Source organism: Salvia hispanica, chromosome 2 (genome assembly GCF_029641045.1).
Source record: "Salvia hispanica isolate PSC_SH4W2 chromosome 2, Shi_PSC_v1, whole genome shotgun sequence".
NCBI lineage: Eukaryota > Viridiplantae > Streptophyta > Magnoliopsida > Lamiales > Lamiaceae > Salvia > Salvia hispanica.
In genome coordinates this window covers 1,032,623-1,053,305 of record NC_142693.1, presented here as the reverse complement: position 1 = coordinate 1,053,305, position 20,683 = coordinate 1,032,623, and the positions used below count along the sequence as shown (strand labels likewise).

General features: G+C 35.6%; 2 protein-coding genes and 1 long non-coding RNA gene across 4 annotated transcripts; all 3 read right to left on the bottom strand.

The window, feature by feature from the left end:
* Positions 1-134: 134 nt before the first annotated feature.
* Positions 135-10,046, bottom strand: LOC148931319 (putative disease resistance protein RGA4). Its single transcript, XM_089064268.1, has 6 exons — positions 5,156-10,046; positions 4,941-4,996; positions 1,963-4,685; positions 1,761-1,848; positions 512-746; positions 135-384 (listed from the first exon to the last, which is right to left on the bottom strand). Exons 1-4 carry the CDS (start codon positions 5,957-5,959, stop codon positions 1,802-1,804), a joined length of 3,630 nt encoding a protein of 1,209 aa, XP_088920394.1. The 5' UTR covers positions 5,960-10,046; the 3' UTR covers positions 135-384; positions 512-746; positions 1,761-1,801.
* A 2,213-nt stretch (positions 10,047-12,259) lies between these two features.
* On the bottom strand, positions 12,260-19,065 carry LOC148931318 (disease resistance protein RGA2-like). Of its 2 annotated transcripts, XM_089064258.1 has the most exons (4): positions 18,978-19,065; positions 13,791-17,364; positions 13,583-13,676; positions 12,260-12,493 (listed from the first exon to the last, which is right to left on the bottom strand). In XM_089064258.1, exons 2-3 carry the CDS (start codon positions 17,347-17,349, stop codon positions 13,624-13,626), a joined length of 3,612 nt encoding a protein of 1,203 aa, XP_088920384.1. In that variant the 5' UTR covers positions 17,350-17,364; positions 18,978-19,065; the 3' UTR covers positions 12,260-12,493; positions 13,583-13,623. The 2 variants fall into 2 exon arrangements, with proteins under 2 accessions (XP_088920384.1, XP_088920383.1); XM_089064257.1 differs by lacking the exon at positions 12,260-12,493 and having other exon boundaries at positions 13,280-13,676.
* Positions 19,066-19,420: 355 nt separating this feature from the next.
* Positions 19,421-20,672, bottom strand: LOC148931317 (uncharacterized). The gene is made up of 3 exons (XR_016135265.1): positions 20,641-20,672; positions 20,420-20,468; positions 19,421-19,765 (listed from the first exon to the last, which is right to left on the bottom strand). It is a non-coding gene; the product is annotated as an uncharacterized LOC148931317 (long non-coding RNA).
* Positions 20,673-20,683: the final 11 nt, after the last annotated feature.

Genomic DNA, 20,683 nt, shown 5'->3' with positions numbered 1-20,683 from the left:
TCGTTGCCTGCTTGCCAGCAGTGACTCGACAGATACGCAATGCCAATTGCCCAATATGATGTGTCTGGCACACCACAAATTAAAATCATGCATCCATCACTAAATATAAGTGACATTAGCCAGACAAAACACCAAGACATAACTTTTTAAAACATGCATATGAGCTTATTCAATAAAATTCAACAGCAAAATCAATCTGAACTTCTTAAATACCACACATTTTTACAATTTTCATGCAATAACACCAGGAATAAAATGAGTACAACAGTCAAACTCTCTTGGTATGCAAATTTCGACATTGCTCTAACACGCGACTCCGTTTCATCTCCTTCTGCCACCACTTTGCGGTATAAGAAATTCACACAGCACAAACAAATCCCAAACCTGTTGGGAAATTTCATATGCAATTTACAGTTACATGGCTAGAATTGGAGATGATGGCTTAAACTAATTGTATAAGAAATATGAATGAAAAAATGTGGGATTAATCGTTGGCGAAGCTGAATCTTACCAGTGTGAATTTGAAGAATTTTTTAATGGACAATAATTCCTTCTTCATCTCCTCAAACACAAATCCTTTATAATTCCTTCTTCATCTCCTCTCTCTTTCTTTGGAAGCATCTCAAACTCAAACACAAATCTTTCTAATAGAAAATCCTCAAGACTCGCGAATTGTGGATAGCAGACTAGAGGGTAAATACCCTCCCGAAGAAGCATATGAAGTTGCCAAGATATGTCTGCAACGTCTGAGTATAGATCAAGGATTAAGACCAAAAATGTCTGAGGTTTTAGGTGTGCTTGAATCACGAAAGATACTGCTAAACTTGTTTTCTTGCTTGGTTGTAACTATCTAATGCAGTTTATGCTGATAGATATACAAATGAGCATTTGATGTTTCATTTATTTGATTGCAAATTAACTTTGAAAATTTTGTTGGTAACTTTCGGTGTTATATGCATAGTTTTCATATCTATCAGTACTCCTTCTGTTTCTTAAAAATTAAAACATTTAAAATGACACGAATTTTAATGTAAAATTAGTTAAGTAAGAGAGATAGAAACAAAAAAGAAAGATGAAACGAAAAGGTTCTATTTTTAAGAAACGGACTAAAAAGAAAAATTTATACTTTTAAGAAACGAATGGAGTAATATTTTCTTCCCTCAGTTCAGTATATTCTTCTGGCATAGATTATTATCAGCTTCTCTTTGTTATGAGTTACCATAATTTTCCATATAGATCTTTCCTGCATGGATCAATAGCACTCCTTCCGTCCCATCTTAGTTGGTGCATTTATTTTTAGCATAGAGATTAGAATGTTTTGAGGTTAAGTGGAAAGAGAACACAAGAGAGAGAGGGAATAATTTTTTTTGCCAAAAAACATTCAGACTCAACTTCTTTTTGACACCCAAAAAAGCATACGGCTCAATTACATGAGTGATAAATGACATAAAAACACTTTCTTATCTTAATTATAATTATTATACTACTAATATTTGATGAAATACGAATGCACAATAGAAGATCCAATTTGTGTTAAACATATTGGGGATATTAATTTGCAATTTACAGTCTCAAAAGCTAATGGAAAACACTGCATTTTGGGAGCAAAGCAATGCAACAAAATCGAGCAATGGATAAGCCTTGCTATTAAATGAACAGAAATGTCAGAAAGAAATTGGTATCCACATCCTCTTCAATTAGTAACCCCAACAACAAAAAAGCAAAGAAACTAAAGAGAATTGCAATGTGAGTTTTCTTACCAGTAAGCATGAAGAAAGGTTGAGCAACTCAAATGGACACTTTAGAGGCACCCACTCATCAAACTCTTACTATGTTTTCTCCTTTTCTCTGTTACCATCAAACACAAAAAGGATTAACAGAGAAAAGGTTAAATCAACAAGTCAATGAAAGTCAATAGAACTATTTTTATAAAAGGAAACAAGAAAATGTATTCATACTCACCTATTCTGTGTCCGTCAATCGAAGTGTAGTAAATATGGCGAATGTTGGGCCATTGGGAATCAGCTAAATCACTTTGTTGTTCAATACTTATTTCTGGGCAGCCCTTAATTTCTAAGATTAGAAGTGATGTGAGGCCCCGCAGTGCATGTAGACTCCTTAACTTCTTGCAATTATATATACGCAATTCCCTTAGAAATGTGAGGTTCCCCAACCATTCAGGAAACTTTTCCATTCCATAATTCTCTATTACTAACCGCCAAATAGAGGTGAGATGTTGAATTGATTCTGGCAAATTTCCCCAACCTTCCCTCCCTTTCAATTCTAATCCCCTAAGTGAGTGGGAATTGCATCTTTGCAATAAGCCTTCAACGGTCTCCATAGATCCCTCCATACTAACATCTATGTCTAACCACTCACGAGTAAGCATGACCATAAATTGAGAAACACCAATGATTTCTAAACGTTTTAGACAAGGAAATTTCGGCAGACAATCAATGATTCCAGCTATATTCTTCAGGCTACTCAAATTCTTCAACTCCAGTATCACAAGCAAGGATCCTACCATTTCACATGGAAAATACAGCAAAGCATTGCATTCACAAATCTCCAACCTTTTAAGACATGTGAGGCTTCCTTGTGATTGTTGTGCACCAATATCTGCCACTCGTTCCAAATTTGGACAATCGTTTATAATCAACTTCTCCAAAGAATTGAGGGTGCTGAGACCATCTGGTAATTCTCTCAAATGGGAACACTCTTTTATCCATAACTCCAAGAGATTGGGATTGTTATAGAATAACCAATTTGGGAGATATTCCAAATCATCTACTCCTTCTATCCAAAGCTCTGTTAGCAACTTTAATTTCATCTTGAATATGTATACTAAAGGCATGCTCCTAGTCCACCTGATTATCAAACTTTTAAGGCATGACCCCGAATGATTAGAAAAACTCGTCAATTGATTGCACAGAGAGATCTCCAAGTGTTGGAGGTTAGGAAATACCTTCACATCACTTGCACCTGCAGATTCCACTTCTGCCCACTCTGTCAGCTGAGGCATGTAATGCAATACGAGTTTTTCAAGAGCTGGAAAAACACTACGTGTCTCCTCATTCACTAATCCATAGAAAGACGAATTAATAGATTTCACATTCCTTAATTCTTCTAACCAGAGAGACTTGAGATTTGGCAACTGCCCAAACATTGGGATTTCTTCACATTCTGAGCAGTTGGAGAGTTTTATCTCAATCAACTTGTTAAGTGGTACCCAACAGCCTTGAGGTACATTTTCAACTGCCATCTTCTGGGTCCATGATGGAAATTTTTTTCCTTTGAATCCTTCAATCACTAACTTTCTTAGATTTGAGTGTGGTTGAAGACCTTTCAACACATTCTCATCATTTGGAGTTTCACCTTCTCTATCTTCATTCCATGTCAAACGCAACTCTAATATTTTTGACTTGTTAGATAGACTTGCTTTCTCGGTCTCTTCCTTGTTTTCAACCCTTTCAAGGTTCAAAATTTCCAGTTTTCCTTTAAGACCATTCAAACTTCCAAGCTCTTCGATTTTGCATTCATTCTTGTCGCCAACTATAAAATACTTTAGCGTCTGGATAGAAGTTAAAGTCCCAATCCCGGCAGGTAAGGGAAACTTCTTAATATACAGATGCCTTAAATTAATCAAGTACTTCAGAGTACTAGGCAGTTTCCTCAATCTTCTTGTACATGCGTTTAATGTTTGCAACTGATGGAGTTCACCAATCCAGTCCGGCAAATATTTGATACTCGTCAGCGAAATATCAAGTTTCCTTAAATGTATCAACTTCCTTATCGAACTTGGCAACCTTTCACATTCATCATCAGCTAGGATTAAAACATGGAGATGCTCAAAATCTGCAAACATGTTACCATAAATGTTTCCGTCGAACAGTAACGTACGTAAATATTTTGCCACTTCATTTGGAAAACGACTTTCTTCGTCATGATTCATGTATCTCACTCGGCTCCCACCTTCAGTATTATTAGAAGAAACTGAAATTGAACATGCGAGATCATGCACAAGATCATGCATCACACAACTCTCTACATGTCCATAATCATCTCTTTCTACAACTTGTAGTAGAGAGTTGTGCAGAAAAACTTCAATAAATTTTTCGCCCAAGCACTCCTTCTCACTGCTTCCATTAGCTTCAAGAAATCCTTCTGCCATCCAATACTCAATCAGTTCCTGAATTTTGATTTTACAACCTTTAGTAAAAATCGAACAACATGCAAAACACTTTTTCAGTGATGGTAGAGACAAATTATCAAAGCTCAACTTCAATATCTTTGTGATCTGATCCCCTTCATTGTATGAAAGCCATTTCTCTTCGATCAAGAGCCAATCCTCTTCAGATTTATTGCATAGTGCTCCACCAACTACATTGGCAGCTAATGGCAAACCTTGACATCTTGTTGCAATCTTTCTCCCTATGGCCTCAAACTCTGATGGAATTTCCTTGTTTCCAAAAGTTTTTGTTTTGATTATTGACCAACAATCTTCATGTGATAACCCTTTGAGCTCATGTGTGTGAAGTGATTGCATAGTTGAAGCGACTTCCATATTTCTAGTGGTAATAACAATCGCATTCCTCTTGGTAGAAGTGATGCCCACCATAGAATTGATAAAATCATCCCATTTGGGACGATCTTCATTCCAAACATCATCGAGAATAAGCAGATACTACCTCCGTCCCTGAAAATTTGATACACATTACTATTTCGGTCCGTCCCTAAAAATTTGATACACTTCACTTTTACCATTTTTGGTAGTGGACCCCATATTCCACTAACTCATTCCTACTCACATTTTATTATAAAACTAATACTTTAAAAGTAGGACCCACATCCCACCAACTTTTTCAACTCACTTTCCATTACATTTCTTAAAACCCGTGTCGGGTCAAAGTGTAGCAAATTTTGGGGGACGGAGGTAGTATGTTTTATCTTTTAAATCCTTTTGAAGCTTTTTTAGTATAGCTTGCCTACTCTCAACCTTAACTTGATCATGTGAATTCTTTTTCACAAAATCTTGCCTACTATCAACATCCACTTGACCAAATGAAGCCTTTTTTAGAAAATTCTGCCTACCTTGAACTTCACCTTGAACAAAAGAATTCTTTTTCAGAAAATCCTGCTTACTCCGAACTTCAACTTGATCAGAAGAAGTGTTTTCAAGAATATCTTGGCTACTCTCCATTTCAACTTGATCAGAAGAAGATAACTCCTTGAGGATTTTCTTGAAAATATTGATTGGATCAAAAATTTGAGAAACATGCACCCAAAGATGTGATCCAAAGTGAGTTTTTATATTTGGATGGTGAAAGACATTCCTAGTCAAGGTGGTCTTCCCCAACCCTCCCATTCCCACGATGGCAAACATAGAAACTACACGGTCATTAGTTGTGGTACCAGTGTTAATAACATCAACTATTTCCGACACCAACTCATCTCTTCCAATGAAAATTGGATCAAGAGTGAATGAGTCAGTTTCAAAAGTAGGCAAAGTTGGCACATTGGTGGCAAGCGTCTCTTTGAGGCCAAGCTCAGCTCCCTCTTTTTGAACATACTCCAAATTCTCATTGATTTCTTGGATTTTAAGAGCTATATTTCTGGGATGCGCAATATGACTCAGAGATGAGAAGCATGAAAGTACGTTTTCTTTCATGGGCTTGATGGACTTTATTTGTTTGGAGAGAAGATGATAGTTGAGTTCATCTAAAACGTTGTCAGCATCAAACGCCACATTTTCGAGCTTCCTCAGCCAGCTTTTGACAGCCCCACCGGGAATGGTACGGCTCTCAGCATCATTCAAGAATTGCTGGATCGTATCCAGACTCCCAGCTAGCTTTGCTGCTTCTTTGTCGAGACCTCGGATTAGTGAGATTTCTTTCTTGGAATGGTCGATGAGGTTTTGAACTACAACTTTAATGACTGCAGCGACAGCTTCTCCTTCCATTGCTTAAGCTTATATCAGATTCAGAAAGAGAAATGGATAATTGTTATAGAGTGAAAGACATAGTAGGAATAGAATGCAGTACAGTTTACTTCAATTCATTCGAAGTAGTTTGCTTTCATGACGACAATTATTTTTCTTAATTTCTAATTTAATTGTGGATTGACGCCCATTTAAATGTTGATTCAATAAAAAAAATTGTTCAAACTCGCATAATGGAGTAAAGTTTGATTACAAAAAGGATAAATGAAAGAAATAAAATTATTACATCCGTCCACGAAAATTTGTCCCATTTTTCCATTTCCGTCCATCCCCCAAAATAAGTCCCATTTCACTTTTACCATTTTTGGTAGTGGACCTCATATTCCACTAACTCATTCCTACTCACGTGTTATTATAAAACTAATATATAAAAGTAGGATCCACAATCCACTAACTTTCTCAACTCACTTTCCATTACATTTCTTAAAACCCGTGTCCGGTCAAACCGGGACGAATTTTCGTGGACGGAGGTAGTAATAAATAAGTAAATTTCCTCTATCCTTATTAGATTTCAATTTGATTTGTATTGAGACGCGGTACGGGCCCACCGGCGGAACCAGCATATTCCAAGCCACCGCGCCAGCGGGGGCTTGGCCGGCGCTGGACCTGCCGTGGTCGCCTCACCCAACCCCAAGAAGTTTGAATCTGAGCTCTGATAAATAAATATATGGAGGTAGAAGAAAGGGGATATGAAAGGAATTTTAAAAAGTAAGCTAGGGAAAACTTATACAGGCTATAAAAATAGGTACCCAACACCTATATCCAGTTATCTCTTTTTCTAGAATCTGCAAATTTATTTTTTTATACTCACTAATATTTGTACGCACTTCTGTTACTGTATCATTGAAAAATACATTTATTTATCAATCAAAAATGTTAAGTAAAATATAGTAGTACTAATTAAATATTATGTGCTAAATATGCACATTTTTCAATTAATTAGATAATCGAAGGTTTAGAGAGGTGAAATTTAATTAAATACATATTTGTTAGTTTTCAGTTAAATCTAGTTTTTTTTTTAAAAAAAAACTATTTAGATGAGGCCTCGGTACTATATTTATATATTCAATTTAAAATTGCACATTTAAAAGTATGATAGTGAATTCATTGCAAATGGAGTAGTATAATTAAATATATTGATTTTGAAATAAGATTGTTATGGATTTGGGTTTGTGTTTTGTAATGATCTATGATTGTGTGAATTTGAGAATTGGGATTTATAAATTAAAGAATAAGTTTTATATATAAAATTAAATATTGTACTCTCTTTGTTCCTAAAAGTTTATCATTTATTTTCTTTTTCGTCCATTCCTAAAATTTTTCATCTTTCACTTTTACCATTTTGGCAGTGGACTTCACATTCTACTAACTCATTCTCATTCACATTTTATTTTAAGCAGAACTCACATGCCACTAATATTTTCAACCCACTCAGGAGTATTTCTTAAAATATACGCCGGATCAAATGGTTCTAAATTATTAAGGACGGAGGGAGTAATATTTTTTTTAATTAAGCCCCGACTTACTTAAATTTCTGGTTCCGTCACTGGACGGGCCAGATCCAGTTACCAGCACCATGTGAACCACGCGTGTTGGAGTAAACTGGTTTAGCATGACAATTGCAGCTCCAAAGTCACAGTTCGGGATTTGGCAGTTAAAGCGGTTTAGAGTTCGGTTTCAAAGAGTTAGTTATGAAGTCTGTTTGTTGACTTGACTTGAGGTTGTTAAAGCTGAGAGTATATATGCTGATCAGAGAATCAATACACCATTCCATTCATTCAAGAGAAGTCGAGTTGAGGAAACACTTGTAAAATAGTTAGAGAGTTTATATTCTTGATCGAGTTTTGAAAGATAGGATAGATTGAATAGCTAGTTATTGTTAGCAGACGCATGGCTCTGTGTTTGAGCTAGATTAGTTGCGATCAATAAAGCTCTCTCATTCTCCCGTGGGCGTAGGTTCAAGAAAGCGAACCGCGTATGTCTGCTGTCTTTTATTTGTTTGAATTTTAGTTAAAAATTATGATCAGTTCGGCCAAATCACATCTGGTGAAGGCTCGTCGTGTTTGTGGTTCTTGAATCTTGCTAGTTTTACAAATTGGCGCCGTCTGTGGGAAGTTTGGCGATCCACAATGACAACGGAAAGGTTTGATATGGAGCGGTTCATGGACAAAAATGATTTTGGGCTAAGACACATAAAAATGAAAGCGATTGGGAGGCTCTGAAGTTTGAAGAAAAACATATGGGGCAGAAGGTGGATGAAAAGTCCACCATTACAAAGCAAGAAGTGATGGAGAAGCGTATAGCGCCATTACTCTCAGTCAGTCGAGAAAAAATTCAGTGGTCACGACATACCAAATGGCATTGTGACGTGGTATGCCCGCTAATAACCTTTTTGACATGTGGATTAATAAAGGCCCCACTAAATACATTCATTTCTTTATAAACATGGATATTATTATTAAATTTGGAAACTATCTAAAATAATTTAGGAGTTCCTATATTTAATACTACTACTATAACTTAATATACTTTACGTTTTTTTTACCAAATTTTTTGCATCATGACTTATAAATTGTTTCTGTGAAATTTAACAAAATAAAATACTCTGTACATGAAATTTATCGAATAGCAGTGATTTCCGATGAGTGATTATATAAATTCATTCTCATAGCATTATTTTACCATTTTACGTGTATGAATAATTATACTCCATTAAATATAAAGGTAGCTAATATAATAATTGGTAAATGATCTGAAAACTACTTATATTACTCATCTGTCTAATATAATGAGTAAATTCTAAAAACAAATATACTGGAATATATCATGTATTTTATTTTAAATTCATATAACTAAAAAAGACGAAACAATTTATACAACTCATAGTGCAAAATTAGAAGTGAGTATAAGTTACTATAGCACCTCCTAAATTTTTGAATAGTTTCCAAATTTAATAATAATATCCATGTTTATAAAGAAATGAATGTATTTAGTGGGCCTTTATTAATCCACATGTCAAAAGGTTATTAGCGGGGCATACCATGTCACACTGTCATTTGATATGCTGTGACCACAAATTTTTTCTCCTGTCTTGGAGGTGGAGTTTTGAGGGAGGTTTCTAAGGAGAAGACGGAGAAGACTGCGGCTGCAGTTTGGGCAAAACTTGAGTCAATCTAACAAGTCAAAATTATTAGATTATACATAATCCAGAAATAAAGAGGAATTTGATATATCTTGGAGCTGGAGAAAAAGGGCTATGCTTTTGTGTCACCTTGTCCTTGAGGAATATTGAAAGTGATAGCTATATCAAAATATGGCATTTGAGACTTGGGCATGAGTCAGAATCAGGACTGAAGATGTTGGGAAAGAAAGGTGTAATTGACTTGGACAGATCAAAGGGCCTCTGAGTGTTGGGAAAGAAGTCCTATGATTATGGAAAGCACACCTCAGCAAAGCCATTTGACTATGTAATTTCTCTCTATAGGCAGTGAATCTAGGCGAAAGCAATGCTCAGATAGCCGGAGAAACAAAAGAAGTCACAGGACTCATCGCATGCATGGCATACATTTTGATATCTCGAGAGTCAACCATTTCACCCGATCAGGTAAAAAAAATCACCAATAACAAACATTTACGATAACAAAAATTCGCTCAAGTTTTATTCAACTATACAATAATGCGATAGCGAAGTTTTCTTTTAGACACACATAAACGGATCGATATTATTTTTTTCAGAGCTTGAATTTCTTTCAAAAAAAGGTTCTAATTTTGGGAACCAATATATTGTAGAATCTCCCTAAAGTAGAAAAAACGCAACACTAGACTAGTTGGCCATAACCTATTTTTACGAAGAAGTCTACATATATCAAGAATGCAATAACCCTTAGCGCAAAGTATGATTTTTCCATTCTTATAGCATTTATAATAACTAAATAACAAATCAACAGTGCAAATCCATTTAAAGTAAAACTAACGAAAAAATCACAAACCAGCAAAGTAAAAAAGGCCATGATCTCTCAGATGAATGGGTAGACTATTGTTGTATTAGACATACCTTAGAGTTGTTCTAAATTTCTTTTCTTCTTCTTCTTATTTGCTCTTGTAGATGAATATTGTGAATAGGCAATGGAATTAGTCTTCTCCTTCTTGGACATGATATATACCTAATGACTGATATAATATTGTATATATTGAATTAATTAATATATTTGGCATTTGTTAGTAGTTGAAACTATTGAAAGTGCCAAGATTCCCAGCCGTCATTACTGCATAATTAAACATAAATTAATTAGTAGGTAATCACGGTCATAATTGTCAAATATGGTGACAGTTTTTAATCACGAGATGCTCCAATTATTGCTCCCTAAGTGTATAGTCGAAAACTCAAATATTAATTTTTATACCCACTAGGCCACTACACTTAATTTCAAATTGAACTCACCCACTACACTTAAAAACACGATAGCGAAATAACCTTATATTGCAAGCTCTAACGACTTGGCTACTAGTTCATTATTCATTAATAATATATAAATTAGAGGAAAATTCAATTTTGATCCTAAACATATTGTTGGCAATTGAAACTAAAAATATAACATATGACTGTCCCACATCGGTGTCAAGAGAAAACTGAAACTAGTATATAAGTCTCATGGGCCCTCCTCCTATCACCAATTGGTTTTAGGATGGAATCCATGGATTTCTATCATGGTATCAGAGCGGGTCGCCGACTGTGGGTCAAATTTAACTGACCCAGCAGTATATCTGGGCCGAAACAAAAAAAAAATGACTGATCCAGCAGTATATCTGGACTTAAAAATATGGGCCAAGTGGTCCAATCGATCGAAAAAAATTGGGCCGATTGTCCAATCGATTAGAAAAAGTCCAACCCCTCCAAGGTTCACCTTGATGGGTTTGAGGGAGGGTGTTGGCAATTGAAACTAAAAATATAACATATGACTGTCCCACATCGGTGTCAAGAGAAAACTGAAACTAGTATATAAGTCTCATGGGCCCTCCTCCTATCACCAATTGGTTTTAGGATGGAACCCATGGATTTCTATCACATATAACCAATATATAAATTTAGTCAAAAACATTCCCCTTTTAAAAAACAGGTCCATAACAAATGAAATCCTTGTCGAGATGGTCCTTTTTTGACGGTTCCGTCAAAAATCTAATGGTCATGTCAGTGTGCAATTACCGTTCACCATTAGTATTTTGACAGAACCATCAAAAAATACTTTGGCGACATTTTCATTTGTTATAGATCCGTTTTTCAGAAAGTGAATATTTTGGACTAAATTCGTATTTTGGTCATATGTTTACGACCTAAAATTAACCTCTACTCTAAGCAATTACTCCTTCCGTCCCACAAAAATATGCAATTTTTCCTTTTTTCCCTCCAAACCAATTTTTTTTTTTTTTTTTTTTTTCGTTACGAGTTAATCAATAATCGACTTTATTTAGTTATTCGAATACTGATGGATCGAGTAGCCATAAAAATCCAGTCAACTGGGCCTCGGAGAAGGCCGTACAACATAAAGAAATCTAGCCCAAAAGGCCTCAATTTGAAGGCCCAAGTATATTAATCTACAGCATGTTAAAAAAAAAAAAAAAAGAAAGCTTGTCGAGGAACATTTATTTTAATACTCCTTTTAGCCTATATTAAAATGCATGCATTTTCAAGATTCTACATTCCCACATGTATTCCTTTTTTTTTATATACATGAAACTTTATTTTTTGTATTCGATTGATTGTACGTACCATATAATGTATCTAAACGCAACAATTTTTTCTTCTTTGATGAATTTTTTGGTGCAATTAATTTAGTAGACAATCGCAATTGAGCATCTTTCCACATGATGCATCTGCCAATCGTTTCTTCATGTGGAACGACGTCGTTGCGTCTGAATGCAGGGCACAATTCACTTTTCTTTTCATTTTGTTTTAGATATTCTTCCCTGTATTTTATGGATGTTCATGGAATTGAGCTTTTTTCCATTGTTACCAATAAGATTGGCTTTGTTTTCAAATCTTGGGATGGGAACATTTAACTATTTCAAAATCTAGACAATTCATGTTGCGTGTTACTTTTCAACTAACTCGTTGATACTGCTTATGAGGATGTGATCTTGGATAGATTAACTCCAAAAAGCTCATACTATCCAACATTTTTGGAGTTAAAACCACTTCAGACAATTAAAAGTAGTAGTAGTAGTGTTGACCCTTGCAAAGCAATGAGAATAACACGAACAAGGCAATGGTTTACGTGGTTCAGCATAAGCCTACATCCACGGGTGAACAAAGATATCTTTTCCCTAAACTCGATCAAACAAGATTACAATGTGAATCACAAAAGGCCATATATAGAGTATGGGGAGAGACTCGATCCTGCAGATCTCTCTAGTCAGGAAACTTTCGTCTTCCGTAATGACATCAACACAATCCCAGGCATTTCGTCTTCCGAATTTCATCAAACTTGTTGGATATAGCTGCAACGCAGACAACATACATGATTTTGGTATATGAGTTCATGTGCAACGGAAGCTTGGACAACCACCCGTTCACAAGTAAATTTGGCATACTTGACTTACTTCCTTATTTAATGACTATTTGGATTTTGGAATTAGAATTTTCTACTTATATAAAATTCAAATTGTAGAATTGGAAGATTTGGAATTGAATCCAAGTCCAAGTATTTATTTGACACCGAACAGCGGATTGGAATTGGAGGCCCAAATTCCAATTCCAAGCCCTCAATTCAATGGTACCGAACGCACCCTGAGGGGCAAATGCGAACACACTTTCCTTTCCATTTCCATGGCTCGTCTCCACTTTCATATGTTTTCGTAGAAAATTTAAGGTTATGGTCAATTCAGGTAGTAATTTACGTACTCCCTCCGTTCCATGGTAGTAGAGTCATTTCATTTTGCGAACTCGTTTCGAAAAAATAATTATAAAATAATTAAGGAGAAAGTAAAGTAAGAGAGAGAATTTGTAGATAAGACTTTTTCCTACATTACCATTTTTCATAGTATTAAATAGTAAAATAAGCCAAGTTAAATGGGATAACCCAAAAAAGAAAATATACCAAGTCTAAATGGATGGATGGAGTATAAGCTACTCTACTTTTGATAATCTCCATAATTTAGTATTGACCGTTAGTTTTATGATGGAACCATAAAAAAAATGACTACTTCGGCGACATTTTCATTTGTTATGGACATGGTTTTTAAAAAGTGAATATTTTGGACCAAATTCGGAATTTAGTCATATTTTTAGGACCAAAATTTACCTGTCTAGTATTAATATTTGATGAAATATCCAATTTGTGTTAAACATGTTTGGGATATTAATTTGCAATTTACGTCTCAAAAGCTAATGGAAGACACTGCATTTTGGAAGCAGAGCAATGCAGCCAAATCGAGAAATAGATAACTCTTGCTATTTCCCACAACTGAAAATGAGCACAATACATAATGTGGTGGTGAAAGACATTGGTTTCCACATCCTCTTCAATTAATAATCCCATCAACAAAAAGCAAAGAAAGAAAAGAGAATTGCAATGTGAGGTTTCTTACCAGTAAACATGAAGAAAGGTTTAGCAATTCAAATGGACACTTTAGAGGCACCCAATCATCAAACTCTTACTATGTTTTCTCCTTTCCTCTTTAACTATCAAACACAAAACGATTAACAGAGAAAAGGTTAATCAACGTGTCAATAAAAGTCAATATAATGTGGTGGTGAGGAAATAGACATGAAACAAGAATACGTATTCATACTCACTTATTCTGTCTCCATCAATCAGAATGAAGTTGATATGGGAAATATTGGGCCATTGGGAATCAGCTGCATCACTTTGTTGTTCAAAACTTATTTCTGTGCTGCCCTCAATAGTTAAATATTCAAGTGATGTGAGGCCCCGCATTGCATGTAGACTCCTTAACTTCTTGCAATTATATATTCTCAATACCCCTAGAGATCTGAGATTCCCTAACCATTCAGGCAACTCTTCCATTCCATAATTCTCTATCTCTAACCATTCAATAGAGGTGAGATGTTGAATTGATTCTGGTAAATTTCCCCAAGCTTCCCTCCCTTTCAACTCTAAATGCTCGAGTGAGTGGGAGTTGCATCTTTGCAATAAGCCTTCAACGGTCTCCATAGATCCCTCCATACTAACATCTATTTTTAACAAATTATTAGAATAAGTGGCCATGAATCGAGAAACACCAATAATTTCTAGACGTGTCAGACGAGACCATTTCGGCAGACAATCAATTATTCCAGGTAGATTCTTTAGGCTACTTAAATTCTTCAACTCCAGTTCCTCAAGCAAGGATCCTACCATTTCACATGGAAAATACAACAAAGCTTCGCATCCACAAATCTTCATCCTTTTAAGACATGTGAGGCTTCCTTGTGATTGTTGTGCACCAGTATCTGTTACTCGTTCCAAATTTGGACAGTCCCTTATAATCAACACCTCCAAAGAATTGAGGGTGCCTAGACCATCTGGTAGTTTTCTTAAATTGGAACACCTTGCTATATACAACCCCCGGAGATTGGGATTGTTATAGAATAGCCAATTTGGGAGATAATCCAGATCATCTATTCCTTTTATCTGAAGCTCTATTAGCAACTTTAATTTCGTCTTGAATATGCATGTTAAAGGTATGCTCCCAGTCTCCAAGATTATCAAACGTTTGAGGCTTGACAACGGATGATTAGGAAACCACATCAATTGCTTGCACTGAGAGATCTGCAAATGTTGGAGGTTAGGAAATAACTTGACATCACTTGCACCTGCAGATTCTACTTCTGCCCACTCTGTCAGCTTCTGCAGGTTATGCAATATGAGTTTTTCAAGAGCTGGAAAAACAATACGTGTCTCCTCATTCACTAATCCATAGAAAGAAGAATTTATCGACTTCAAATTTGACAATCCTTCTAACAAGAGAGACTTGAGATTTGGCAACTGCCCAAACATTGGGATTTCTTCACATTCTGAGCACTTGAAGAGTTTTATCTCCACCAACTTGCTAAGTGGTACCCAACAACCTTGAGACACATTTTCAACTACCATCTTCCGGGTCCAGGAAGGAAATCTTTTTGCCTTGAATCCTTTAATCACTAACATCTTCAGGTTAGAGTGAGGTTGGAGGCCTTCTAACACATTCTCATCACTTGGAGTTTCACCTTCTCTATCTTGATCCCATCTCAAACACAAATCCAATAATTTTGACTTGTGAGATAGACTTGCTTTATCAGCCACTTCCTTGCTATCAACCCTTTCAAGATAAGAAATTTCCAGTTTTCCTTTGAGACCATTCAAGCTCCCGAGCTCCTCAATTTTGCATCCATTCTTGTCGCCAACTTTAAAATACTTTAGTGTCTGGAGAGAAGTTAAATTCCCTATCTCAGCAGGCAACTCTACACCATCATCGATATAAAGATGCCTTAAATTAATCAAGTACTTCAGAGTACTAGGCAGTTCCCTCAATTCTCGTATATATGCCTTAAATGCTGCGTTTAATGTTTGTAACTGATGTAGTTCACCAATCCAGTCCGGCAAATATTTGATACTTGTCGAAGAAATATCTAGTTTCCTTAAATGTATCAACTTCCTTATCGAACTTGGAAACATTTCACATCCATAATCTGCTAGAATTAAAACATGTAGATGATCGAAATTGGCAAACATGTTAGCATAACTGTTTCCACTGAACAATAATGTACGCAAATATTTTGCCACTTCTTTTGTAATACGACTTTCATCATCATGAATCATGTATCTCACTCGGCTCCCGCCTTCTGTATTATTAAAAGAACCTGAAATTGAACATGCGAGATCATGCACAAGATCGTGCATCATACAACTCTCTATATTTCCATAATAATCTCTTTCTGCAACTTGTAATAGAGAGTTGTTCAGAAGAACTTTCATAAATTTTTCACCTAAGCACTCCATCTCACTGCTTCCATTAGCTTCAAGAAATCCTTCTGCCATCCAATACTCAATCAGTTCTTCACCTTTGATTTTGCGACCTTTCGGAAAAATCGAACAAAATGCAAAACACTTCTTGAGTGACGGCAGAGACAAATTATCAAAGCTCAACTTCAAAATCTTTGTGATATGATCCCCTTCATTGTACGAAAGCCATTTCTCTTCGATCAAGATCCATTCTTTTTCAGATTTATTGCATAGTGCTCCACCAACTACATTGGCCGCTAATGGTAAACCTTGACATCTTGTTGCAATCTTCCTCCCTATGGCCTCAAACTCTGAAGGAATATCCTTTTTCCCAAATGTTTTTGCTTTGATTATTGACCAACAATCTTCATGTGATAATCCTTTGAGCTCATGTATATGAAGTGATTGCATAGTTGAAGCGACTTCCATATTTCTGGTGGTAATAACAATTGCATTCCTCTTGGTAGAAGTGACGCCAACCAAAGAATTGATAAAATCATCCCATTTGGGACGATCTTGATTCCAGACATCATCAAAAATAAGAAGATAAGTTTTGTCTTTCAAAGCTTCTTGAAGCTTTTTCATAATATCTTCCCTACTCTCAACTTCAACTTTATCAGTTGAAGTTAAGCATTTGAGGATTTTCTTGAAAAGAGTGATTGGATCGAAAATTTGAGAAACATGCACCCAAATATGTGAACCAAAGTGAGTTTTTATCTTTGGATGATTGAAGACATTCCTGGTCAAGGATGTCTTCCCCAATCCTCCCATTCCCACAATGGCAAACTTAGAAATTACACGTTCATCAGTTGTGGTACTAGTGTTAATAATCTCAACCATTTCCGACACCAACTCATCCCTTCCAATGAAAATTGGATCATGTGAGAAGGAATCAGTTTCAAAAGCAGCATGAGGCAATTTTGGCACATAGTTGGCAAGCCTCTCTTTGAGGCCAAGCTCGGCTCCCTCTTTTCGAACATACTCCAAATTCTCATTGATTTCTTTGATTTTAAGAGCTATATTTCTGGGATGCGCAATATGACTCAAAGATGAAAAGCATGAGAGTGCCTTTTTTTTCATTGGCTTAATGGACTTGATTTGTTTGGAGAGAAGATGATAATTGAATTCATCCAAAACATTGTCAGCATCAAAGGCCACATCTTCGAGCTTCCTCAGCCAGCTTTTGACAGCCCCACCGGGAATGGCACGGCTCTCAGCATCGTTCAACAATTGCTGGATCGTATCTAAACTTCCAGCTAGCTTCGCTGCTTCTTTGTCGAGACCTCGGATTAGTGAGATCTCATTCTTGGTATGTTCAATGAGGTTTTGAACTACAACTTTAATGATGGCGGCTACAGCTTCTCCTTCCATTGCTTGAGCTTATAACTGATTCAGAAAGGGAAATGGATAAATGGATAATTCAGTTTACAGCCTTTCATTCAAGGTAGTTTGCTTTCATTTTCTTATATTATTTCGGTTCTTGGTGACAACTATTTTTTTTTTTCAATTTCTAATTTAGTTGTGGATTGACGTCCATTGTAAATGTTGATTCAATAAAAAAAATTGTTCAAACTCGCATAATGGAGTTAAGTTAGATTACAAAAAGGACTAATGAAAGAAATAAAATTAATAGATAAGTATATTCCCTCTATCCCTTATTAGCTCCCAATATGATTTGTATCGAGAGACGCGAGACGGGACAGATCCAGTTACCAGCGCTGTGTGAACCGCGCGTGTTTGGAGTATACCTGTTTTGCATGATAACTGCAGGATTTGGCAGTTAAAGCGGTTTAGAGTTTGGTTTCACAGAGTTATTTATGAAGTCAGTTTGTTGACTTGACTTGAGGTGGTTAAATCTGGGAGTTGGGAGTATGTATGCTGATTAGAGAATCAACACACCGTTTCATTTCATCTATTCAATAGAAGTTGAGTTTCTGATGCATGGCTCTGTGTTCGAGCTAGATACTCTGTTGTAATTGGATTATACCTGCGATCAATAATGCTCGCTCATTCTCCCGTGGACGGAGGTTCAAGAAACTGAACCACGTATGTCCAATCTCTTTTATTTGTTTTCATTTTGGTTCAAGATTGTGATCAGTTCGGTTCATCACATCTGGTCAAGGCTCGTCGTTGTGGTTCCTCAATCTTGCTAGTTTCACAAATTAGCGCCATTTGTGGGAAGTTTGGAAATCCACAATGACAATGAAAACGACAAGGTTTGATATGGAGCGGTTCATGGACAAAAATGATTTTGGGCTATGACACATGAAAACGAAAGCGGTTTCTATTCAACAAGGACTTTGGAAGACACTGAAGTTTGAAGAAAACATATGGAAAACGAAAGCGGTTTCTATTCTCAGTCTTGGAGATGGAGTTCTGAGGGAGGTCTCTAAGGAGAAGACTGCGGCTGCAGTTTGGGCAAAACTTGAGTCAATCAACATGACCAAGTAATTAGAGATTATACTCCTTCAAATTCCAAGATGGGAGATGAATATCTTATCAAATGTTCTCCAAGGAGCAGATGACTTGGAGAACATTGATGTGGCCATAGAAGATGAAGAAAAGGCCATTGTTCCTACGGAACTCCTTGCCTAAGAGTTTTGATCAATTAATGATGATATGCTCTATGGAAGAGATAACAAACACAATTACATAGGAAGAAGTTATGCTAGCCTTTAAGACAAAGGAGTTCTAGAAATCAAGCTTGAAGTCCATTGATCAAATGGCAGAGAGCCTAAATGTAAAGAATCAAGGTATGTTCTTATGTTTTGGAAACCTATATTGTAGAATCTCCCAAAAGTAGAAAAAACCTGACACTAGTCTAGTTGGCCATAACCCTTAGCAAAGTATGATTTTTTCCATTCTTATAGCATTTACAATAACTAAATGACAAATCAACAGCGTAAATCCATTTAAAGTAAAATTAAATAAAAAATTACAAACCAGCAAAGTAAAAACAGGCCAAGATCTCTCAGATGAATGGGTAGAACTAGACATACCTTAGAGTTCTCTCAGTATCTTTTCTTCTTTTCTTCTTTTCTCTGCTTGGGGATGAATGATGTGAATAGGCAAGGAATTAGTCTTCTCCTTCTTGCACATGATGTATACCTAAGAATGATATAATATTGTATATATTGAATTAATTAATATATTTGGCATTAGTTAGTTGAAACTATTGAAAGTGCCAAGATTCCCAGCTGTCATTACTACATAATTAAACATAAATTAACTAGCAATTAATCACTGTCTTAATAGTCAACTATGGTGACAGTTTTTAATTACAAGATGCCCCAATTATTGCTCCCTAACGTGCGATTAAACAATAAGTAAATGTCAAACCTTGAAATTAATTAGATCTACAAATATTAAAGTATATAATTAATGATCTGGTACATCCAATTTCTGAAGTCTTGAAATAAGAGTTCAACCTGTACAATTTTATCAGTATATTTGATAACTCAAATATTTATCTAATATACCACTAGGCCACTACACTAAATATTAAATGATTCAAAATCATGATTAAATAGGTAGAATTATTAAAATTACTGCATTTTCTTACCTCATAATTAAGTAATAAATTTTTGATCAAATCTCAAGCAAATATTATTAAGTTAGAGTGCTTTGTGCCTCAAATAATGCTATGCTAGTTTTAAACTTTTAATTTAAATTCTTGTTCAGAAACAGGTGCCCTTACAATAAAATCCGATGCATACAGCTTTGGGAACGTTCCTCTGGAGTTACTCACTGGGCTTCGAGTGTTTGAAGATGAGAGAACCGAATCTCGCTGTCAGCAAAATGAAAAAACTGTTGGAGATTGTAGACAGCAAACTAGAGGGGCAATACCCTCTAATTTGCCTAAGTTAGCACCAAATCATGTTGGCAAAAGTTAGCTTCATTTTCTGGCTTAATGATATACTAATATGGTTGATTAAAAGAATGAACAGGAATTTCTTCAATGCTTAAAATTCATAGTATATATAACAGGATTTATCAATTTCTTGCATGGTTGTAACTAAATAATGCAGTTTTAATCACTCATTCATGCTTCTTTTTCTCTGTTTATGCACATAGACAAATGAACATTTGATTGCAAATTGTGTTTGAATATTGTGTTGGTGGCTTTTGGTGTTTATGCATGGTTTTCACATCTACTAGTAATATTTTTCTTGTATCAGTATGTATATTCTTCTAGAATAGGTAGTATGGTTAACCTATCTATCATCAGCTTCTCTTCGTTGCGTGGAGAGAATAAAATAGGAAAGGTAGAAACAGAGTGAGGTAATAGGAGAGATTATAAACTTTTAGTAAAAAAAAAACGTTTTATTTTTAATGGGACATAGAGAGTATTGAACTAATATTTGAGGAAAACAGAATGCAAAATAGAAATCCAATTTGTGTTAATATGTAATTTACAGTCTCAACAGCTAATGGAAAATACCTGCGTATTGGGAGCAGCAAAATCGCGCAAACTCGTGTTATTCCCTCACCTGAAAATGAGCAGAAATGTCTGGAAAAGTATGGTTTCCACATCAACTTCAATTAGTAATCTCATTGACAAAAAGCAAAGAAAGTAAAGGGAGTTGCAATGTGAGGTTTGTTACCAGTAATAATGAAGAAAGGTTGAGCAAATCAAATGGACACTTTATAAGAGGCACTCACTCATCAAATTCTCAAGTTTTCCCCTCCATCCTTTAATTATCAA